Below are 21,922 nucleotides of genomic sequence, written 5' to 3' on the forward strand. Positions count from 1 at the left end.
GTCCAACAAAACATATCTTGCAGAAAAATTCTTGACCAGTTCTTTCAGGATTACTTAGTAGGTTATGAATTACAGAACAAAGGTGCTAATATGTTCTAGATAATAGTTCATAGGGTTTTCCATTTCATTTAGTAAGTCTTTGCTAAAGTCAGCAAAGACTCTCTTTAGATCTATCTTTGGCTTCTTTGCTGCTGCTATGTTCCTACCTTGCATATGACAATATAAAAAGAGAGTCTAGCACAGTCTTTCTCATGACCAGAGCTTTGTTTTTCCCTTTTTGTGTGATTTTCCATAATTTAGATAGCTTGACAGTGTGCCTTAGTGGATTTTTAATTTTGCAGAACTTGAGTCGATTTGCTTTTGAAAAATTAACCAGTCCGTGCCCTTGAAAAGTCATTGCATCTGTTATTACCTCCACATGTGATAAGTTTAAGAAAATGATTAGCAAAGGTGTCACTCATTTCTGCATGCTGTATATCAGATCGGACTGGCTGTGAAGTAGTGAACCATATTAAAGCTGTGAAATCAGCCCTGCTCTACAGGGACTACAACCAGCTGCACCAATTTTACTACTTTTTTTCCCTTGCAGATTCAGGAATGATTGGAATGGAGTTTGACAGTTTATTTACAGATTTGCTGTGACTGACAGGATGCCAGAGGGGAAATGTTTGTACTCCCTGAAGATAGTTTTTGGTAACTAAGGCTAAATATATGACAGGACTTCTGTTACAAAACAGAGTGTGATCAACAGTTGTGTTACTGCAGAATTCAGTGCAGCTTTTCATTTAAAGGACAGCTAAAAATACAGAACTAAAGCCAGCATTTGCTTTGATGTGAAGTGTCCCTACAGAGGAGTGTGGCACTGGTTAATTCAAGCCTTCCAGTCCAATTCTGATCCCACACCCCTGTAAGAAGTTAGGGAAAAGAGGATGAAAACCACTCACATTCCACCTTCTTTCCTCTTGATCACTGATTTTCAAACTTAAAATTTCTAGGTCCCCTAAATTTTTCGATATGGGACTGGACCTCTTGCATAGTAAGTTCAAGTCTCCTTGACAACCAGTGTGCTTCTCTTACCTTATGGGCTGCCAAGAATTCATGGACCATGCACTGAAAACTTATGTCCATGTGTGGGATGTTAAGGTTTCTTGCAGTTTAACCTTGAAATGAATAAAACAAAATTAATCTTGTTTTTCTGTTACATTCATCCCTTGGCTTTGAAACTAGGGCAAATGGGCTTTTTCTTTTTCTTTTTCATGATCATGTAATTCTTTTTTCTGATACTCGGTGTAAATCTGCAGTAACCTGACTAAAGTATCCTTATGCTGTATAAAAGTCCTATACAATGGTACTTTGAAAACAGAAACCTTTTAAAAGAAGATGCATGAGCTATATACTGTATTATATACAATATATGGGTAGTAATATTATACTCTGTATTCCCAGAAATAGTATTAAACTTGTAGTCAGGAAAGTATTTTTTGTTCATTAATAGCTCTTTGTTCATTTAAGAGGCACAGAAGCTTTTGCACATTGAGAAGGTTAATTATGCTCAGAGTAAAGGTATTTGAATAAATTGTGTGTTTTATGGGTAGCAGAGGTTTAAGGTGGGCAGATTTGTCTAGCACAGAGAAAAAAAGTATTTTTATTAGATTGTTAGGTGTTAAGAAGTGCTGCCAAATGTAATCTGAGTATTCATGAGCAAGAGATACTGATGTATTGCAGGGGACAGAAAACAGTCACCTGAATGCCTGTGTTCTTACTTGCATTTAAGCCAGTCCTACTGGTTATGTCAAGTGTCACAGATTTTAGTAGGGTTGTTTTTTGATTGATTTCATTGTTGTTGTTCTTGCTGGACTGGTAACCTACTGTAGACTGTATTCTTTGCTCTCTGTTTTTGTTATAGTAAGACTATGCAACAAAAAAGGGATGTAGAACAAAATTAACAAAGAATAAATGAGGCAAAAGGAATCTTTCTCAGTCAGCATCTTCTGGTGAATTAAGTCCCTTTTCACTGATATGTGAGGTATGGCTTGCAGAAAAATCTGCATACCACAGGTCTAAGGAAAACTTCCCTGGTTATCATCAGGCTGAGCCTCCCTGCCCAGTAATGGGGGTCTTCCAACATAGGGTTTACCTTGAATACAACAGGTTTGACAGGTGAATTCTTATTTGCCTTTTTTAATTGTTGATGATAAAAGACATACTTCTGGGAACAGAGACTGACATCCAGCTCAGCCTTTTCCCAAGTGAATTCTCCTTTCACTAGAGTACATGGCCATAGTTATTCTGGAACTGTGGCTCTGGCAGTTCTGGCTGCATGATGGCAGACTGGTGGTTTTCTGTGTCTGCGCTGTTGTTATCCATGCAGTCAAGCAGCTCCTTAGGGAATGGGAATGATGGTTGACCTACTCCTGTGTCTTGCTATCCTGACTATTGAAAAGCTTTTCTTGCAACAAATCTAACTTTAGTGTGTCACAGCTTAATACTGTCAGGCTTCCTTCAGTCTGTCCCAGTTAGGGAGAAGAGAGATTATTCCCTTTCTCCTTGGAGATCCTTTTCTATGATATTTCTACTAGGCTTATTGTTAATACTGTGTAGAAGCTCTACTCTTAAGTGTGAAGGAAGATTGCCCAAGGTAATGACAGAAATCATTGATGGTGTAAGGCATAAATACAATCCAGCAGCCTTGAATCCTGCTTTTCAGCTGTAGTTCTAGTTCAATGCCTTTTAACACAGAGAAGACAAAAGTAGGTGGAATGTTATATTGTTAAAGTTCAGACAATCTTAAATGTGGATCATAAAATCCTTAACTTCAAGGCTCTCCCTGTTGCTGCAAGAAGTTAAATGTCCACTGAGCTGCCATATTCCTGGCTGATGGCATCATTCCTGCCTTATTCCTGGCTGGTGGCATCATTCCTGCTGTGATTAGTACATCAGACCACAGTCACTATGGCTCATAGCCGTGTACAGGTTGTGACTCTGTGAGCTCAAAGAGACCCTGATGCTTTTTAAGGCTTAAGAAAAGAGACCGGAATAGTTAAAGAACAGTCAGTGACCAGTGTGCCTAATGTTATAGTTGAAGTTCTTCAGTAGCTGGATTATGTTATTAAAAAAGGATTAGATGATATAGCAGGAATGGAGTGCTTTGAGATCAGCAACAGAGCTGTGAACTGGAATCATGAGTATTACTGAGACTGTCATCCAGTGCCTAAAGACAAAAGCATAATTACCATGAGAAGGTCATTTTTCTAAGCAAAGGACAGTTGTAAACTGCCTTTACCAGGAAAAAAAATCAGTATTTGTTGAATTGCATCATTGAATTATTCATCAAGATCAGACACTTTCTTGTTCAATTTACTTTGTCATTTTCTTCTAGCTTATTCTCAGCAGTTCGGATGAAAATATAACACAGTAGCACCTGCTTACAAGAGATATTCAATTCACTGGATATCTTGATTGGAAAGATATTTCCTTTGGTCCAAGCCAAAATCAAATGCTCTTTGTTTTAATGGGATGTTCATGTTTTATGGACAAATAACTAGAATTGGTGTTATGATATCTTTCTGCTAACCTGTTCTTATTATTTTAGTAATTTATTTCAGGCCCTCAATTTAGAATAAACAAGATTTACTTCTGGATCAAATCCTGCATCTTTTCTTCTGGTCAGTACAGCCTCTGTTGAAACAAGTGTTTTCCCAGCAGTAAGATTTGATTGTCTAGAAAGGTGTAAACATTCCTTTTTCTGAAATTGCTTCATGTATATAGGTGAAAATAACACTCTCTTAGGAAATTCTAGGCATGGTTAGATTGTTTCAAGACCCTAGTCAGAGTACTGAAATGAGTAAATAATAATTTCTCTGTCACTTGACAAGCTTTTCTTCTTATACACAAGTATATAGAGAAATTCAGGAACACAACATGATCAGAATCTGCCCCCATATGTTCCTCTCACCGTGATCCCTTTTTTTCTCTTTTGTTGCTTTCCCCCATAATTTACTTCGTTTGCATATTTTAGTGTTTCATACCATGGTGCCTGAGTCAATTTTCTTTTGAATAATTAAACAGGTACGTGCCCTTGGAAAGTCATTGCACCCTTTATTGCCACTTAATGTGTTAACTGTGAGGAATTGGGAAAAGATGTTGTGCATTTTTGTTGACTGCTGTTTTATGCGAGGATTGGATGTGATGCAGCAAATGGGACTCAGAGAATATGCTGGATTTTGATGAACCACATCTTGGGTACCCAGGGGATGTACCCAGAGGGGAAAACCTTGTCCTTGTGCCATTTGAAAGGAAGATGTGAGCAGCCTCTTACTCTAAAATAAAAATAATTATGATAATAAAAATAATAATGAAAAAGTTGAATGGATTGATAGAATCAGCAGCTATTCAGGGATGTCTCATATTTAGCTGGGGCTGGGTTTTAGGTAGTGGAAGGTTTTGGTGTCTACAGAAAAAAATGTAAAGCAAAGAATTGGTCCTGAGTCCTCTGTGCTGTGGATTTGGGAGAAGGGGGAGAGAGAGTGAACGGACAGGAGGAGTTTTTCAGCTTTTTAATAAAGGTAGCTGAGACTTCTCTGGAGGGATGACAGTCATACAGGGGTTGGAGAGGATAACACACTCGGAGCTGCTCTGGGGATGGTTGGGTTAACAGGGAAGTTTCTGTAAGCAGTGGAGAGCTCCAGGTTCTCATTAAAATCCCAAGCCAGGTGAGCTTGAGCATAGCTGTGCTACAGATGCATCTGGAGCAGTGATATTATAGGGATTTGTTAAAATTGTGCTGGCTTGGATAACTGAGACACTATTTCCATTGTAGGAACAATGAGCTTGCGCCAGGGTAGGCCAGTGACAAAATGTTCTTTGCTAAATTGCATTTTATTTTACTATTGTCTGGTAGTCATGCTTTACCCCCTTCTTTAGCTAGTGAATACTCTTAATTGTAAACATATTTCAGTGTCTTTGGTCACTCTAAATGACATTAAAATGTCGGTTTGCCTTCATTGCTCATTCAAGCCTTACTCTTTGCAATTAGGATGCTACTAGAAATTTATATTGATTTCTATGTGATTTTTTCTTTTTCCTTAGGATAGGACATATCTCTGCTTAAATGTTACAAAATAAACCAAGGCAGCTTGCGTTCTTTAATGCCAACAAATAGGTTATTGGAACTGTGTTACTTGTTACTTGGAGTGCAATGAGAGCCAGGGAGAGATCCCAGCTGATCCCTGTGGCCAAGGCAGCTGCTGGACTCCAGCCCCATGGCAGGGAGGTGAAATCTCCCCTCCAACTGTCAAAGGCAAAGAATTCCTTTAAAACATAAACCTTCTGCTCAGTCAAGCTTGAGGAAAAAGTGCAAGACTGCAGCTTATGCTTTTGATGTGTGAGTTGATTAATAAATGTAGAAATAGAAGGAAAAGGTTATGGCAGGGGGGTTTTGGGTTCAGTACAATCGATAGTGATTTATCCAGAGAAAAGGGATTCCACCCATTGATACAGTTATTTTCTTTTGGTCTTTGGAAGAGCTTTCTGTAGAATTGCTCAGCTGTGGTTAAGGTTTCCCTGTGTCACCATGTCTGATTTAGCCAAATGCTAAAATGAAACATGTCCATTTTTGGGGTTCATCAGTGGGAGAAGACATGGGGAGTATGACAGCAGTTTATAAAAGCAGCCTCTGGAATTATAGAGATTGACATCTCAGGGAAGGCTACAGGCACAAAGCATTCCTAAGTAATGATCATTGGTTAAAAGGCATCAGTGCCTTGGAGATAAAGAACTGTTATAGATTTGAAAGGAGATTATCAAAATCCCTCAAACCAGACAGTGTTAATGATGCAGATCATGAAATGTGTGGTGACTGAGATTTAAATGTGTGTTTTGATATGGACTGTATGATCACTCATCAAAAGCTTCAGACCTGTTGTTTTTTTAAGAGTGTTTTCTTTACTATCTGAATCAAATATGTCAGCTCTGCAATCTGTGACAGGTTAATTGAAATGCAGTGAGAGTGCAAAATCTGAATCAAGCATGAGGTTGGCAAACTTTGTTCATCCTTTTATTTATGCAGAACTCTAAAAGCAACTGCTTAACTTGAGAACTGTTGATGAAATTAGTGTGGTTTTCCATCTTTCCTTAGATAGGAAGGATTTGGGCCATAAAGGATGTCTTATTTGGCTGGATTGAGTGAAGCAATATCAGGACATTGAGGAATGTATTATTGTAGTAGTATTGTAGTTACTTTTCAGTGTCCAGTGATGGACTTCATCAGACTTGAGTGGAATTCTGCAAGTGGCATGCCAAAAATACACCAAGGTGATTTTTGTTGTCCCCCTTTTCCTCAAAAATGGTTATTTAATTATATGTGATTGAATTTGGTGGCATTTAGTGCACGTTAAAGGGAGGCATTTATGATGCTAACTAAAGCATCTATTATGATGCTAACTAAAGGGTATTTCAAGTTCATTCTTTGTGAGCTGTTCTTGCTGTCCTGCCAAATCCATGTGCACCCCTGGCTGTTAGAAACCTGTGCCACACCATGCCACAGCTTCTAATTGGGCTCCTGCCTTAAGATCAAGTGATATCTTCAGCAACTGTCACCAGGAGAAAAACAAACCCACCAAATATGAATTTGTAAAAGTTTTTGAATTACGGTGCGAGGGGCTGAAACGATCTTTCCACCTCCCTTGGACCTTTGGTTCCCATTGCAGTGGTCTCTTTGTGTCTTTAACTTTTATTGTGTGGGAACATGATGGCAAAAAAGGGTGGTTCATGTACTAGGATGATCTACCAGGTCCATGTATGCACAACACAGCTACAGGGGATTGTGTCAAGAGCAGGCACTAAAAAAAAAACAACCCTTTGCCATCAGAAAATCTCCTCACTTTTGAGTGACATGAAGCCATTAGGGTGCTTGGGAGCATATGTTTGCACTAAGGGGTTGTGTTGTTTGGTACCCAACAGTGTACCCTTCCCGGGTCTAGTATTTCATTCAAAAGCAATTTGCCTGAATAAAATAAAATATGCATGATGGGTGAACACAGATGAGCTCTGTTAATGTATTCTAATTAACTTGCTAAAAATATTTTAAAATCTTAATAAGCTTAAAGAGAATTTCTGATGATCAGATGCAATGTTAATGAGCTTGGTATAAAAACATAAGAAGGTAAAGCAGATAGCTGATTGGCAGTTGCAGTGCTGTCTGTATACCTAACTTTTTTCTTGAGCAAAAGAAAGATCCTTGGCTTAAATTTTATCTTTTGTCTTGGTAGCTAATTTCTCATGATCTATTTCTAGAAAGCTTAATGAACAAAACATAAAAAAAATTAAATAATTTACCTGTTTGATCTGGGGAGTAGTGGGAATTTTATTGCTTAATTATGGCTTAGAAAAACATGCTAAGGACATTTATAATAAAGTATCTGTGTTCTTTGTGTGTGGGAGAATGACTCTTTTCCTTTTATAGATGCCATAAATCTCAGATTGTAGTCCTTTTTCTCTCCAGGCTATTAGGTTTCTGCAGACTGTATTTCATTCCTTAGCACCTATAGTTGCTTGGCAACAACATCCGATTTACATGAACCCAGCCCCGTGAATGAGTAGTTACCTGGAACCTTTCTGTGCAGAAACCCTGAGAAACGTAGCAGTTCTCCCATTTTCTATGACAATTATTAGGAAATATTAATTGCTTCTCTCTATTCATCTTCCTGTAGCCTTTGTTTTTCAGTTAAAGGGGAACAAACTGTATTCTCTGTTTAGTTCTAGCCTGCCAGAGGTCACAAAATTAATTTATAAATAATCCACTTAGAAAGCAGGAGGTTTATTAATAACAGAAGACTCCAGCAGTTGCTCAGAGACCCAACTGGTACAAGTGGTCCCCAGTGTTGTGTTCTTTAGATACAGAAAGAATGAGGTTCAGAGGAATGAAATAACTCACCCCAGTCACACAGAGAATGTCAGTGAACGTGTTTTTTCTCTGCTAGTTGGTCTGCTATAGTTTTTAGGGAGAAAAAGGAAAAAATGTTTCCTACTCAATGTATTTTCTTCACTTCTTGACATTTGGAACTTACTGAACAAACAAAATAAGCAGATTTTCTGCTACCTCAGCCTAGTGTTTTTTTGAGCAGGTACACCCTCCTACCAATTCATTTTATTCTTGTGAAATGCTTTACAACCTGTAGATTATTTCTATTGAGAGGAGTGGGAGGTATGAGAAAGAAAAATAAAGAAGAGATGTTCTTCACCAGCACTGAACACAAAACAGTCTTACCGGACCAAGAGATGAAGAGCTACAGGCAGTACTTGTGGACGTCAAAATAGTTGTAATAAGTCTTTTGAAAAATCTTATAAAGAAAACACCCAAACTGCCTTGTTTTGTAAGTTCTTTTCTGTTTTTCATCTGGCTTATCCTTTGCAAAAATAAAGTATTTCTTGGGCCTTGACTTTTTTCTGTTGCATTTCCAGAGGCCTTTATTGGTGTTTATGATAAGATGCAGAGGCTGGTGCTGAGAGGAGCAGAGCAGACCTGAGATGTGGCAGAGATCTGCTTTGCAAAGGTAGATCCCAAACTGATTTTTCCCAAAGTTTGTGGCAGTTTGGGTTTTTCTAGAATCAAAATACCTGATAGCATGTTTTTTCCTCATCACTCCAGTGGCATTCAAGGTCAGGTCATTGCACCCTGTGCCTTTTAATTATATCCTGTGGCTTTAGGTAATGCTGAACTTGCAGCTCATTATTATTATATTTTCTCCTGTGGACATGTCTTGCTTCTGATGCTCATACTCTGCAGATTAACTAATGCAGAATCGAATGCATTTGTGATCTAAGTAATGAAGAGGCCTTTGTTCTATTCTTGGTTGTTCTACTGATTTTGTGCGACCTTGGGTGGCTCATTTATCTCCTTGCTTGCTTTTCTCATTTTAACCTTCGATGGATGGTGTCATATGTTGATTTGCCAGTGTAATTTTCTATTTCTCTTAGAAGATTTGCAAGGCTGAATATGGCTATGTGAGGACAAAGAGTTTTTAAAAAATGAAGCGATGGTTTTTGTGTTCCTAAATAGCTCAGTATCAAGCATTATTTACTGATGTGTGATCTGTAAAGCCTCATGTGGTACTTATACACATCAGAGTTGTGATAGGCATGGGAGGGTGCATATTTTGCAGAGATTCAAGCATGAATTTCTCCTGTCAGAATATTTTGAGGACATACTGAGCTGTGCTGCAATTCTAACAACTGAGCACATTGAAAAAAGAAATTGTCATTTTAAGTCAGTGGAAAATGCCTAAAGTAGCAGTGAACTTGTTTTAAAACTGATTTTTGGGAATATCTTGCATGTTCCTGTCTCTGGGTGAATGTCTCACCTCCACTTTGGGAACTGAGCCACAGGAGCTGTAAGTCTGCATTTCCAGGGTTCTCAGAGGTGCTGGAACGAAACTCAGTACAGAGCTCTCCAAAGCCCTGGGGCTCCCTGCAGCTGGGACCACAGGACACCTGACCTCCTACCACAGGACTCCACAGAGTGTGAATCTGTTGGAGCTACAGACATTCAAAGCCAGAACATCCCCCCAGGAGGAAGTTCTCCCAGGCAGTTTTCCAGTGCAAGGTTCTCTGTGATTTATCAGGAGTTTTTATAAACTGGCACTTTCCTTCTAAATATTTGGATAGGCAAAGTGACAACATGCAGTGTCAGACACTTCTGGGACAGACATTTTTAATGCTTTTACCAACTCTGCTCTGTTTTGATAGTGTTTTCAGTGGTGAAGACATTTCTGCCAAGGCACTTGTAGTAGACCAGCAGCACTAAGCATCAGTGGTTTGTGGTCTTGAAATGATGCCTTTTAATGAGTGGTAGAACTTAATATCCTTAGCTTATCAAAAAGAAATACAAGATGTAATTTAATTGTGGTCTGTAAAGTGTCAACATGTGAAGGGGAAACCCAATTTTAATGCTAATTTTTTAACTGGAAGGCTAAAACCACAAAGATCAAGTGACTAGAAAATTAAAGAATGAAAAATATAACTTACTGGAAAAGTGCAACTATTTAAAGGTGTTTAATTTAAATTTAAAGGTATTAAACATGAAACCAGCCAGTTGGCACAATAAATTCTCTGTCACTTTAAGTCCTTCAGCTGAGGTTCTGTGTCTTTTTAAGGTTACTGTAGTTCAGTGAATACAGATCTGGGCTGGACAGTGGGATCACTGTGTGAAAGTTGTGTGATCTTGCTTAAGCAGGTGGTCCACTCTGAGCTGTTACTTTTTTGGAGCTGTCTGTAGGATGGTTATTAAAAAAACTGGATGTGATGGCCGGATTTCAAATGCCCAGTTTGGATGTTCTCTTAACTTTTTGTATTCAAAACAATTTTTGAGAATCAGTTAATTTGTCCCATTGATTCCAGTGTTTGCGGAATGACAGGAATTCTGAAGTGGAAGGTGAAGGTAGAGGTGTTGCCAAGAGTCTATGAATAATTGTGGAAGCATGGGATAAGTCAAAGCAGGTTGTGCTTTGTTATGTTAAGCTTTTAGTTGGAGCCTTGGGTACTTTATGGATGTTTGGACAACTGCTGAATAGTTTTTGTGGTGATTAGTATTTTCCCTCAACCCACAGTTCTTACAATATCCAAACTTTGGGTAACAAAAGAGGAAAACTTTGAGTGGCTAAAAAAAAATAAATAAAATTAAAATTGATATAAGCCAATTCCATTGGTATGTGAACCCATTTCACTTTACTAATAATTGAAATATATTACTTATTTTTTTCTTTAAGGAATTAATTCAGAACCAAGGGATTACACAAATTAGAGACAGCAAGGGTTTATTAAATTACTTCAGTAAGAATGTCTTCGGGAGAGGACTTCTACCCATATACATTTTCAGTGTTGACTAAACATTTTAAGGGTTCATAGAATCATAGAAAAGCTTGGTTTGGAAGGCACTCTAAAATCACCTAGTTCCAACCCCCCTGCCATATCTTCCATCTCTTTCCTTAAAAACTTTGGAGAAATACTTTCCCAAAATATTCAGCCTTTATCTACAAAAAATTTTGATCTGAGTCTGCTTCCCCCCCCCCCCTGCTGTAAACTCTAGTGCTAAGCTGCAGATTTTTTATTTATTTATTTTTTTTATACATTACCTTTGGAATCTGTCCCAGGCTTCATCGTAATATTCTGTCAAATAGAGATCTGTGTCTAAAAAAAAAAAAAAAATTAAAAAATCAGTGTGAATTGATAAGCAATGGCAGCTCTGCAGTATTTCTACAAGGACTGCAAGTATTTCAGAGGTCTTGTTGCAAGTGTGTCAATGTATATGTTATAACAGTGTTATGACTATTGATCTGCTTGTTCTCAAAGAAGTCTTTACCACTTATGTACCAAAGTTTTCCTTGCAGTACAATTCTGCTGAAGTCAATGAAGCTGAATTGTCAGAGGGGTTGTATCTTGAGTAGATTTTGTTTCCTCTCTTTTGGGGGGATCTGCGGTAACTTAAGCTGCTGTTAAGGGAGAATTTATATACATGTTTTTCTATGTTTATTTCTTTCTGAAACCCATCAAGAAGGGAAAGGCTTTGACTCTACATTTTAAATTAATCTCTGAAGTGAGGTAGGCTGAGAGGGTTTTCAGTTAGGTGACTTGGTGTCTTTAAGCTTCAGGTTGTGAAAAGTTCTGTCTTTATCGAAACAAGATATCAGGAAAGCCAAATTTGGCATCCTCATGAAGAACAGTTTCTATCAGAAATATCTGGAGAACATAAGGTGACCTATGACTATCAGTGGCAGATGAGTCTTGGCTATGGAGACCATTCCCACTGTTCCACTTAGTTATGTGCACATCTACTACTTTAAGTGGCATTATTCTTGCCTTGCAGCAGCGTGAGCAAGAAGAATCATGCCTGGTCTCCCCAACATCATTGTAGAGACTTTATCTATGTAAGTAGCATAAATGTCGAGAATATTAGGCATATTTGTCATTGCTGCTGAGAAAATCAAGTCTTTTTTCCCCCTCTGTTGAATTACAGCTGGTTTGATAGTAGCTCTAGTGCAGCAGCCTTAGAGGCTGATGATCAGTTCTATCAGTAAAAGTTGTTTTTCTTCCCCAGGCACTGCATTTAAAAAATAAGAATAAATTCTGTGTCTGGAAAATTTGTGACATACATTTGAGCAACCCTCAGTGAAATTAAAGCATGTTACAAAATATGAAAGCTTTGCTAACAGGTAAGAAAACAGCCAACATCTATGGCAGATCTGGCTTACTTTTCTCTGTAATAAATTAGCATATGCTTCAAAGTGAAAGCAAGAAATGCTTCTCAAAAGTAGTTTTTTAATAGCTTTTATGATTTACCTTATTCTTTTTAGAATTGTAAAGGTGGCTGAATTTGTGTGAATATTTAACTTCAAGCTTGTAATTTATTTACTTGGGCAATTGTATTGGTCTAAATAAAAAAAAAAGGAAAAGGAAAAAAGGGTGTTTTCCAGTTTATATTACTTTTGCTTCAATCAGGTAGATATTGTCTAGTGTGCTGAAGGCTGGTGTGTGGCAGTGATTTTTTTCTCTGTTATCAAATACTTGCAGATGTGAGAAGTGATGCAGCACAATGAGGTAGAGAACAAGTGCCTTTGGACCCAATCCTAGAACTCATGGGGACATAAAAGGCTCTCAGGCCTTGTACATTTTCATTTTTAAGAGAATATAGACAAGAGAAACCTCTTACCATAGTGGGAGTTAAATTTCAGCATCTTTATATGAATAAAGAAAATTAGCATGAATTTTGGGAGAGTAAATAAGCAAGGAGGATGATTTTGGAACATTTGTTTGACAAATGAGACAAAATAACCATATATTTTCATTTTGATTTTTTCTTGAATGAAAAGCCAGCAAATACTTTTTTTTTTTGAAATTATAGTGTTTGGAGTTAATCAGAGAAATAAAGGAGGGGCTGATACTTTTCTTGTTGCTTGCAAATTGTAAATTGCAGTTATTCGCAATCATGCTTATAACTGGCGTGGGTTCATGTGCATAATCAGCTGCTTTTTGAATGCATGTTCTATTGTTCTGTTTTATTTATGGATTCAGTTGTGATGAGAGAGACATTATGAAGTTGTTAGGATGAAGCCTTGGAAATGTCTTTTAGGAGTTTTGAAAGTCAGCGAGTGCCTGGAGTTCGGGGTACAAACCGGGGCTGTGGGTAGTACTGGATATTTACATGAAAAAGTTGAGGAGTTTTCAGCCCCAAAATGGAAGGTCAAATGCTGCCTTTGGACTTTGCAGTCCATGAACCACCAAAATTCTGTACTGACACAGGCACACTTTTACTGTCCAGTTGAAATATAGCCAGATCCAAACACCCTGAGGTCGGGAATCATCCCATCAATTGCAGCATCCGGATCTGTTACCGGTCTGCTTTGGCCCACTCCTGGTGGAACAGGAAGTTGAATTTCTACCTCCAGTCTCCTTGCACAGATGATGTGTCAGCAGACTTTTGGTGCTAATTATCAGCACTAACTTTCTGATTGGTGCCAGTTTGCTTATATAATTATTTTTCTTTAGTATTTACATTTATCATCATAGATCCACAGAATATGCTGAGCTGGAAGGGACCCATCAGGATCATCGAGTCCAACTCCTGTCCCTGCACAGGACCATCCCCAAGAGTCACACCATGTGCCTGAGAGTATCATCCAAATGCTTCTTGAACTCTGTCAGCCTCGGTGCTGTGACCACTGCCATGGGGAGCCTGTTCAGTGCCCAATCACCATCCTGATGAAGAACCTTCTTCTAATATCCAACCTACACCTCCCCTGAGACAACTTCAGGCCATTCCCTGGGGTCCTGTCCCTGGTCACCACAGAGAAGAGATCAATGCCTGCCCCTCCTCTGCCCCTCTAGAGGAAGTTGTAACTGCAATGAGGTCTCCCCTCAGTCTCCTCTTCTCCAGCTGAACACACCAAGTGCCCTCAGCTGCTCCTCACACGGCTTCCCCTCAAGGTCCTTCACCATCTTCATGGCGATTCTTTGGATGCTTTCTGATAGCTTTATATCCTCCCAGTTTTGTAGCACCCAAAACTGCACACAGGACTCGAGGTGAGGCCACACCAGCACAGTTATGTGCCAAGACCATAAGAGGGGATGTTGGACTGCTCAGAGAAGTCTTATCCTGTGTTACAGGTTCCGGTGTCTCACTTGATGAATCCACTTGAGCAAGGCTTTTTGAGCCTTCAGTTTATAAAATCTTAGGTTTTCCCTCCACTTCTGGTCTTTATCTTCTTAAATAGCTTCCTTTTCTGGGAAGGCATTGGTTTTATGTTTGTAAATATACAGTGATGCAGGACTTCAGTCTTTTTGGGACCACTGACAAAACTGAACACACATAAGAGTAATTTTCCTCTTTTCTCAGTGACAGATTTTTTTATTTTCCCTATGTGCCTTTCAATGAAAGCAATATTTTTGCTGAAAGCAAGAGCCAGGAGATGAACTTAAACAGCACTCAGTTCTTGCTGGATCTCTACAAAGGCAGAATCGGTATTTTTTGTGTGCATAATAACATACACAGAGTGTGCTGACTTTTCAGCCTTGTGTGGGAAAGTACTTTATGCTCAGTCTTCCCACTTAAGAGAATTTCTTTACCTGGGTCTTCCCCTTTCCTCCTATCCAGTGGGAATCATTATTTTAAGTCAATTTTGTTAGTTCAGTCACCAATGTTTCCCAGCAGAGAATAGAAGATATGCATATGGCAGGGCAACACTGGGCCATGTGCAGCTGCAAACGTTTTCTAGATAGGGTTAAAATTCAGTACCAGCTCTCTAAAAAATAATTAGTTTTTCAATAGGAAGGAAATAAACTGGTTGGTTAGGTACTATGCAGGGAGCTTTTAATTCAAAGATGTTTAAATATGATTTAACTGTCAAAGAATTGAATTCATGAATTATATTTGCTACAGTTGTTGTTGGTTTTTTTTAATAACACTGTAGAGTTCTCTCTGTGCAGAGCTGTAGGGGATGGATGGTAGCTCCTGACAGATTCAAACACAACTGGCTGAGAACACCGCTGGTGATGGATGAACGATGTCTCTGTTAATGCCCCTGTATACATAAATGATGGGCTTGCTTTATTTATTTATAAGATGTATCCAATTACACATCTTAGAGCAAATGTCCACCGTTCAGTAAAGCACACAATATTTGCATTAAAAAGACAATCCCTGAAATCAGTGATCAGTGCATTTTCCTCACTCTCCAGAGAGAGACTGAAATAAGGGGTAAACCTAAAATTCAGCAAATTCAAGTAAGAGCTTTTGGAACCTAATCCTTATCTGTAAGAAGTGACTGAAACTCAACCAGGGCTGCAGTTGTCTCTGCTCTGGCCACACGCAGAGCACCAGGTTCATCTGGGATCACTGTTTTATGTGGCCTGGATGGATCAGTCCCATCTGTAGAGTGGGTCAGAGTCTGTTATCAGACAGTGATGGCTCAGGTTCACCGGGCTGTTACTTCCTGGGATGTGTTTCAGCGAAGCGAGCCATCCTAATTATTTGAAGTGGAGGAGAATGAATGGTTTTGCCCTTCGTGTAGCTTCAGCATAGTGGGTTTGGGTGTTTTTACTTTGTATCTGTGTGTGTTTGTACTCATAATTGGATCCAATTTAAAACTTGAGGCGTCCGACCAACATTAGAAACTTCACAGTGTAAATTAGGTTACTTTCTTTTGTCAAGTATGTTATCTATATTCGGAAATAATTCTTAGTATTCTGCTACAAAAGAATTAGTCTGAATTAAGGTGAATGTGCAGATAATTAGCATGTTAAACATTTTTAGACTCGAGATCTGGTTTGTCCTCTTGGAAGACATCTAACTCAACTAATAGCAGGGTAAATGCACATTTGTGTGTGGTTTGTATTGAATAGCTAATGCACTGTAAATTCACACTTACTTTTTTGATGGTAACTTATCTATATAGAAATAGCTTGAATTACAGCTATGGCATAAATTGATAATGTAGCCAAAACCTGAATGTTCTGACCTAGCAGGGAATAAGTCTCCCATGCATTCCTCGATTCCAAATGCAAACGTGTCACCTGTTACAGGGATATTGGAAGGCACAAATCAGCTGTACCTGCCTTATCAAATACTGTGCCAGTAAAGCACACAGCAGTACATACTGACAGAGCTCCAAAACGTTTGGAAAATTGGGCGGCAGAAGCCCTGAGACAGAGATCTGGAATGCAGATGGAAGTGCAAGAAGCAGCTGAGCTAGGAGATGTTTGCTGTTCTCACAGGGGTGGTTGCTGTTTGGCTTTGCCACTTTTATGTTCTCCACTGTTCTCTCCTGATGGTGGGAGCCCAGCAGTGAACTAGGCCCCTTTCTAGAGGCACTGGAGAGCAAATGTGCCTTATTCTTTGTTTTTAGCTGCTGGAAGTGTAGCCAATATGTTTGTTTCTCATCCTGTCTTGCTGGCTGTCACTGAAATGTGGTGTTTTCATGTTGGATATGGTAGTTCTGCAAGAATTTATATTCACAACGAGGTTTAGCAAGACAGAATTGTGACTACCAGGCAAATCATTTAGAGTTTGGTTTGGTTCCTAGGAACAGAGGCTTACTAGTTATTTTTCACTGGTTTCTGTGCTATTATGTTGTTGTGATAATCTTGGCAGGAATCTGTCACTCTGTGTTGGTATAATTGAAACTTGTTTCCCCTGAGGAATCACTCTGCTGTTTGTTTTATTTGTTTACTGACATTGACAGAGATCCTAATGGCTTTTAAAACCCAATTTGTGCATCACTGAATATCCTCCAAAGAGGAAAATAAAATTAAATTTATCAGTAAAAGAGGGTCCCCCATGCAATGCTTTGTCTGGGTCTTAGGCTCCACCTGAGCACCCAGATGTGGGTCTGGAAATGGTGTGGTGAGCTGCATCTTCTGATTATTTCTAATTTTGTCTTCAGGGCTTTTGTCATTAAGATACTTAAAAGGATAAATGACAATAAGTTATTTAGGGCATCAGTGTAAGTTGCCCAGCTTTGCCTTGTGAGAAATAAATTATCTTTAACTTCTATTAAAAAGGAAGTTAAGATAACAGAACAATAACCACAGTGAAATTTCCCTTTTGGGAGGGTATACATGATGGTATCACTTATTATTGTAATAAATCAGGGTAATTAAGTGTTTAGATTTTTTTTTTTAAATGTATGATATCAAAGTATTTATGCATTTATTTTGGTTTAAACCTTTGAATAACTTCAGTGAGATCGTTTGGACTACTTACGTTCATTATGCCTTGCTGAACTGTGATTGTGGATAGATGTGTGGCATGTTGCACACTGTGCTGCAGAGGAGCATGCACACAAATAAGTGATGAGGTACAGGACAGACATTCAGGAATGTAGAAGAAAGGGTGGGTTTCTTTAAAGACTAAGGAACGCAGAATAATTTTTTTAACACCCTCAAAGCTCTGGTTTCACACTGGAGGAAGATTTAGATATTTTTCTATTTTATTGAAGTGACTTAGACCACCTCTAATGACCTTTTGACACACTTGCTTGTCATTGAAGCGCATAGGGATTGCCCAGGTTTCAGTGAACTCTGACTGTGAACGTCATGAGGAGATAAGTTTGGAAAATACTGCTGATTTTAAAGGTTATCTGTCAGTTTGTATATACACTACTATGAGCCAAACGAATCTGACCTCAAACAGAGCTGTAATGTAATAACACTCTGCCTTTCTTACTGTGTAACTCCTCTGCAAATCTCCCCGACTCTGATAGAGCCATAATAACAATAGATCTGCAATATTTATGTTGCCTCTTCTAAGGAAGTGCTCTAATGTGCCTTGGACAGGTGGGTAATTAGTGTTATCTCCTTTTTTACAGAGGGTAAATAAAAGGGATAGAGAGAGAACCCTGGCTCCCACCTCTATGTTCTCATTGCTTGGTTCAGTAGTACATATCTCGACCATATGCACTTTCAGTCTGACTTGTATTTTTTATTGCATTGCAGTGCCTAGAACTAGGATTTTGGCCACTGGTGGCGCATCCCACAATAAAACAATCTTGCAGGTAAGTAGAAAATTAAATTCTTTGAAGTGAACTTGCAGTTACATCGTTTTTATTTTGCTCTACTGAATCCAAATCACTGCAGCTGTGTAGGAAGGTGTGGATAAGGGACTGTGAATCTGCTGCAGGTCTTCGGGGCTTTTCTTCAGGTTTAGTATGGAAACCTTTAGCCCACTGTTAATTTTATACTGAACTTAAAGGTTTTTTCATGCTTGACTAGTTTTTTGAATGTGTATCTGAAGCACTGATGTTTTCCAGGTCTCATCACTTACATCAAATCAATCACCAAAGAAATCAAGAAGAAACCCCATATATAATACCTGAGATTTTTATAGTTTTTGTCATTCAGGTCAAAGTTAGACCATGGATTGCTTTAAGATGAAGGGGGATTATGCTGGTGTTGAAGACTCAAAAACCCAACCCCAAAGAAACAACCCCCTCATACAGAACCCAAATCCCTGCCCTTCTGTTACTTATTAGCATCATGTCATGTACTGGGAGGAGGCTACACTTCTGTACAGTCTATCCTCTCTCTTCTCACTTTCCTCTTCTGCTGCTGTTGCCACACATCCAGCCTGGATGAGATCCTTCATCCACCTTCCTGAGAACTGAGCACAATGTGCTCTCTGTTTCTGCCCCCCCTGAGATTTGGCAAAGCCTTGCTCACAAATGGTGAGAGGTGTCTCGCCTGGATTTTGCTAGCACAGAGCCAGACATCTAGATTGGGATTCACCTTGCCCAAATCCAGTCATCTGTGATGTGATGTCTGTTTACGATCTGTCAGCCCTGTAATAGTTGGAGGAGATCCCATCAGTTACAGTGCAAAGGGAACTGGATGGTGTTTTAACTTAAGTGTAAATGTGTCTCTCTGAGTGAGCCAAAGAGCTCTCTGGGGTAGATTGTTTTCTGGAGATGCCAATCCCTTTCCATCATCTCCAGAGAGTAGAGGCCAGCCTTAACTGCACTCCATGCTCTTCGACAATTCCAGTCACAGGAAAGGAAGGTTCTTTACTCTACAAAACCTGAGCTGGAATAAATGGAGGTTGAAGAGCAAAAAGCTGTTTCTCCCAAGGCATCTAAACCAGATGTTTGTATAAACGTTGGTTGTACAGCTGATTGGGGAACAGCAACTTTGGCATGTTTTGCCTGCAGATGTCACTTTGCTTCATCTGCTTTGGTTATTTTGCCTAGTAACTTGACATTGGAAAATTAACTGATAGGTTAATTGCTTAAAACATTGGTCCTTACAGGGGTAATTCTGCTAAGAATACATCAGGAAAGAGATTGGATGAGTTTGTTTTTAAAGCCTTATTTCTATGTTAGGTGCCAGGAGGATCTCCTTGCTGTGGAATGAAGGCAGAGAATTGAATGCTCTTATAACGTGTAATTTGGCAACATAAAGAGCTGAAAAATCATGGGGATGGGAGAGTGGTGGCTGGGGTGCTTGCTTTTCACGTATAACAATTCAGCTGGTTTTAAAACTCATTAGAAGTGTCTTAAAATAATATGATCAATACAGTGTCATTCACTTAATTCAATCACTGTTTAATTGGATCTTTCTTTTTAATTTAATCAAAACCTCAGAAACCATATCAGTTGCATGAAGAATAACAGCTTCCACCCTTATCATGGTCAATTTTGGATAATTTGTTCCAGGGCTACAAAAGACTATCATTTAATTAATCAACGTTCAGTAACTCCTATATTTTACACTGCAAAGGAGGCTACATAGGAAAATCTGTTAAAAAAATTTAGTAGGGCAGCATTCTCCATAGTTCTGGGAAGCTTTTTATAACGTACGTGGTGCTTGATTAATGACCACATGAAACACAGTGAAATATTTTAAACAGTAAAACCTCTAACTGTTTCTTTTAAAATTATTCATGAGAAATACCACAGTTTCAAATGACTTACCAAACGTATGAACTTTGAGTAATTTTAATTTTATGATCACGCGGAACAAAAATTAGTTGTTATTTGTAGCATTACAGCACTTATTAGCATTCAGTGCAGGACAGAGCTGCATTGTATGAGGCTCTGCAGAGATGCAAAAAAAGAAACTCCTTATTGTCCAAAGGATTGCACAATTCAAGCTTAAGACAAGACAAACCTATTAGAGATGAGATGAAGAAACAGATGGGGAATGTGTTGAAGCAACATTGTAGTATTGGCTGGCAGGACAGGGAGTGGAACTAGTGCTCTGTGACCTTATAATTTCCAGAGGGCTTTTTAATAGATACCATGATTAATTTTTCATTTTTCCTCTAGCATTGAAGCTCATGTGTTGCTCAGTGCTTGCTTGCAAGTGAAGATAGGCAATACTGACTTGGCTATCTTACCAGAAGAGAACATTTTAAGTGTATAAACTAAGGCTTTGCTTGGATTCTAGTTAGCAATCAGCTATTTTTGTTTAAAATTATGAAAATCAGTGATTTTCAAAGGTTTTGATTTGCAGATTCTCCACAAACCTTCAGAAAAAAGAAGAAAAATCCTTTAGAAATGTCATATACAATGTTTTTCCATAGCTGATGTGGATTGAATTTTTTAGTCATCTTTTATGAAGCCCTGGGGCCTGTCAATCAGCAGGGTTGTAAATTCCAGGATCAGGGTTGTCTTGCACTAATTCAAGTGGTTTGGATTCCTGGACATTCCGGCCTTATTTTCAACTTGATTCCATGGCTGTAAGTTGGGTGAGATGCTTTTCCCTTTGGCAAAAGTAATAAAACCAGCATAAGTTATATCAGAATTGTTGCCTGTGTTTTGTCCTGCTCAGCCTGAGAGGCACCTGCAGCCCGAGAAGTGATGAGACCAAAATGGAAAGCATTTGTTGACAATGTTTTCAGAAAGGAGTTATTGAACCTTTCATGTCCCTCTCCAAACATGTCTTAATTTTTCCCCTTCTGTATTGTTTTCGTAAACCTACACTGTAGGAAAGAGCACATGTTCTCCGTGGATGTGAGATGCCTGGTGTTGATTTCAGTGCAGAATGATGTGTGGTCGAATAACTTTATTATCTGTTGGATACCACAACAAATTCTTTGCCTGTAAAATTTTATTTGTGTTGCTCAAGCCAAGTTAAGAAGTGTCTCAATATATCTTCATAGCTAAGGTTGCCTTAAATACAGGAAAACTCCTGGTAAATGTAGAGACTGTGTAACCAGCTCCTGTATCATTCTTCCTGCTCATCCTAATATGATGGGAATGGTGGAGATGAAGAAGACAAGCTTAGTAGGCCTTCATATTCCTGAAGCTTTATTTGTGTCCAGGTTTAGAACTGAGGAGCCATGACTAGTTCTTCTCTCCTTCCTGCTGGCTTGAATCAACCATGAATGCAATGGAAAAAACCGATCTCCAATTGTGGTTTCCTTAGCAGGTCTCCTTGCCCTGATGTAAACCTTTGGCGTGGGCTGATTGTGCAGGCTTTTGAGGGAGATGGTGCATGCACCCAGGCCCCTCTGCTCTTGTAATCAAGAGATCTGGAGAGAAATGAGACTTTATGTCCTGGCTGCAGTTACCTCTCCAGCTCAGAACTGCCAATACCCTGTTGCGTGACAAGCTCAGGGCTCGTTGTTGTCTGCGGTGCTTCTTTCCATGGGTTCCTGTGTGCTTGGCTGGGAGGGGATGAAAGTTGCTTGTTTTCCCAAGCAGCAACAGGGGTTTGCTTGTCCCTTGTCTTCTATGGACAATGCTTTGATACTTCTCAGGTGCTGTCGGATGTGTTCAACGCGCCGGTGTACACCATCGATACCGCCAACTCCGCTTGCTTGGGAAGTGCTTACAGAGCAATTCATGGTAAGGCTGCAAGGGGATACTTGCGAGCAACCAGGGAATTTAATTTCAGTTGGTTAATGCTTGGGATTAACGTTACTGAAAATGAGGGGAGA

General features: G+C 39.1%; 1 protein-coding gene across 1 annotated transcript in view; it reads left to right on the forward strand.

The window, feature by feature from the left end:
* XYLB (xylulokinase) overlaps nt 1–21,922 on the forward strand; it is an 82,303-nt gene that overhangs the window by 50,103 nt on the left and 10,278 nt on the right. Inside the window, exons 15-16 of the mRNA XM_029957930.1 lie at nt 17,983–18,041; nt 21,743–21,830. Coding sequence (XP_029813790.1) covers nt 17,983–18,041; nt 21,743–21,830 — 147 coding nt within the window. The remainder of the gene's footprint in view (nt 1–17,982; nt 18,042–21,742; nt 21,831–21,922) is intronic.

This window comes from Manacus vitellinus, unplaced genomic scaffold (genome assembly GCF_001715985.3).
Source record: "Manacus vitellinus isolate BGI_N305 unplaced genomic scaffold, ASM171598v3 scaffold_12_pilon, whole genome shotgun sequence".
Classification (NCBI taxonomy): domain Eukaryota; kingdom Metazoa; phylum Chordata; class Aves; order Passeriformes; family Pipridae; genus Manacus; species Manacus vitellinus.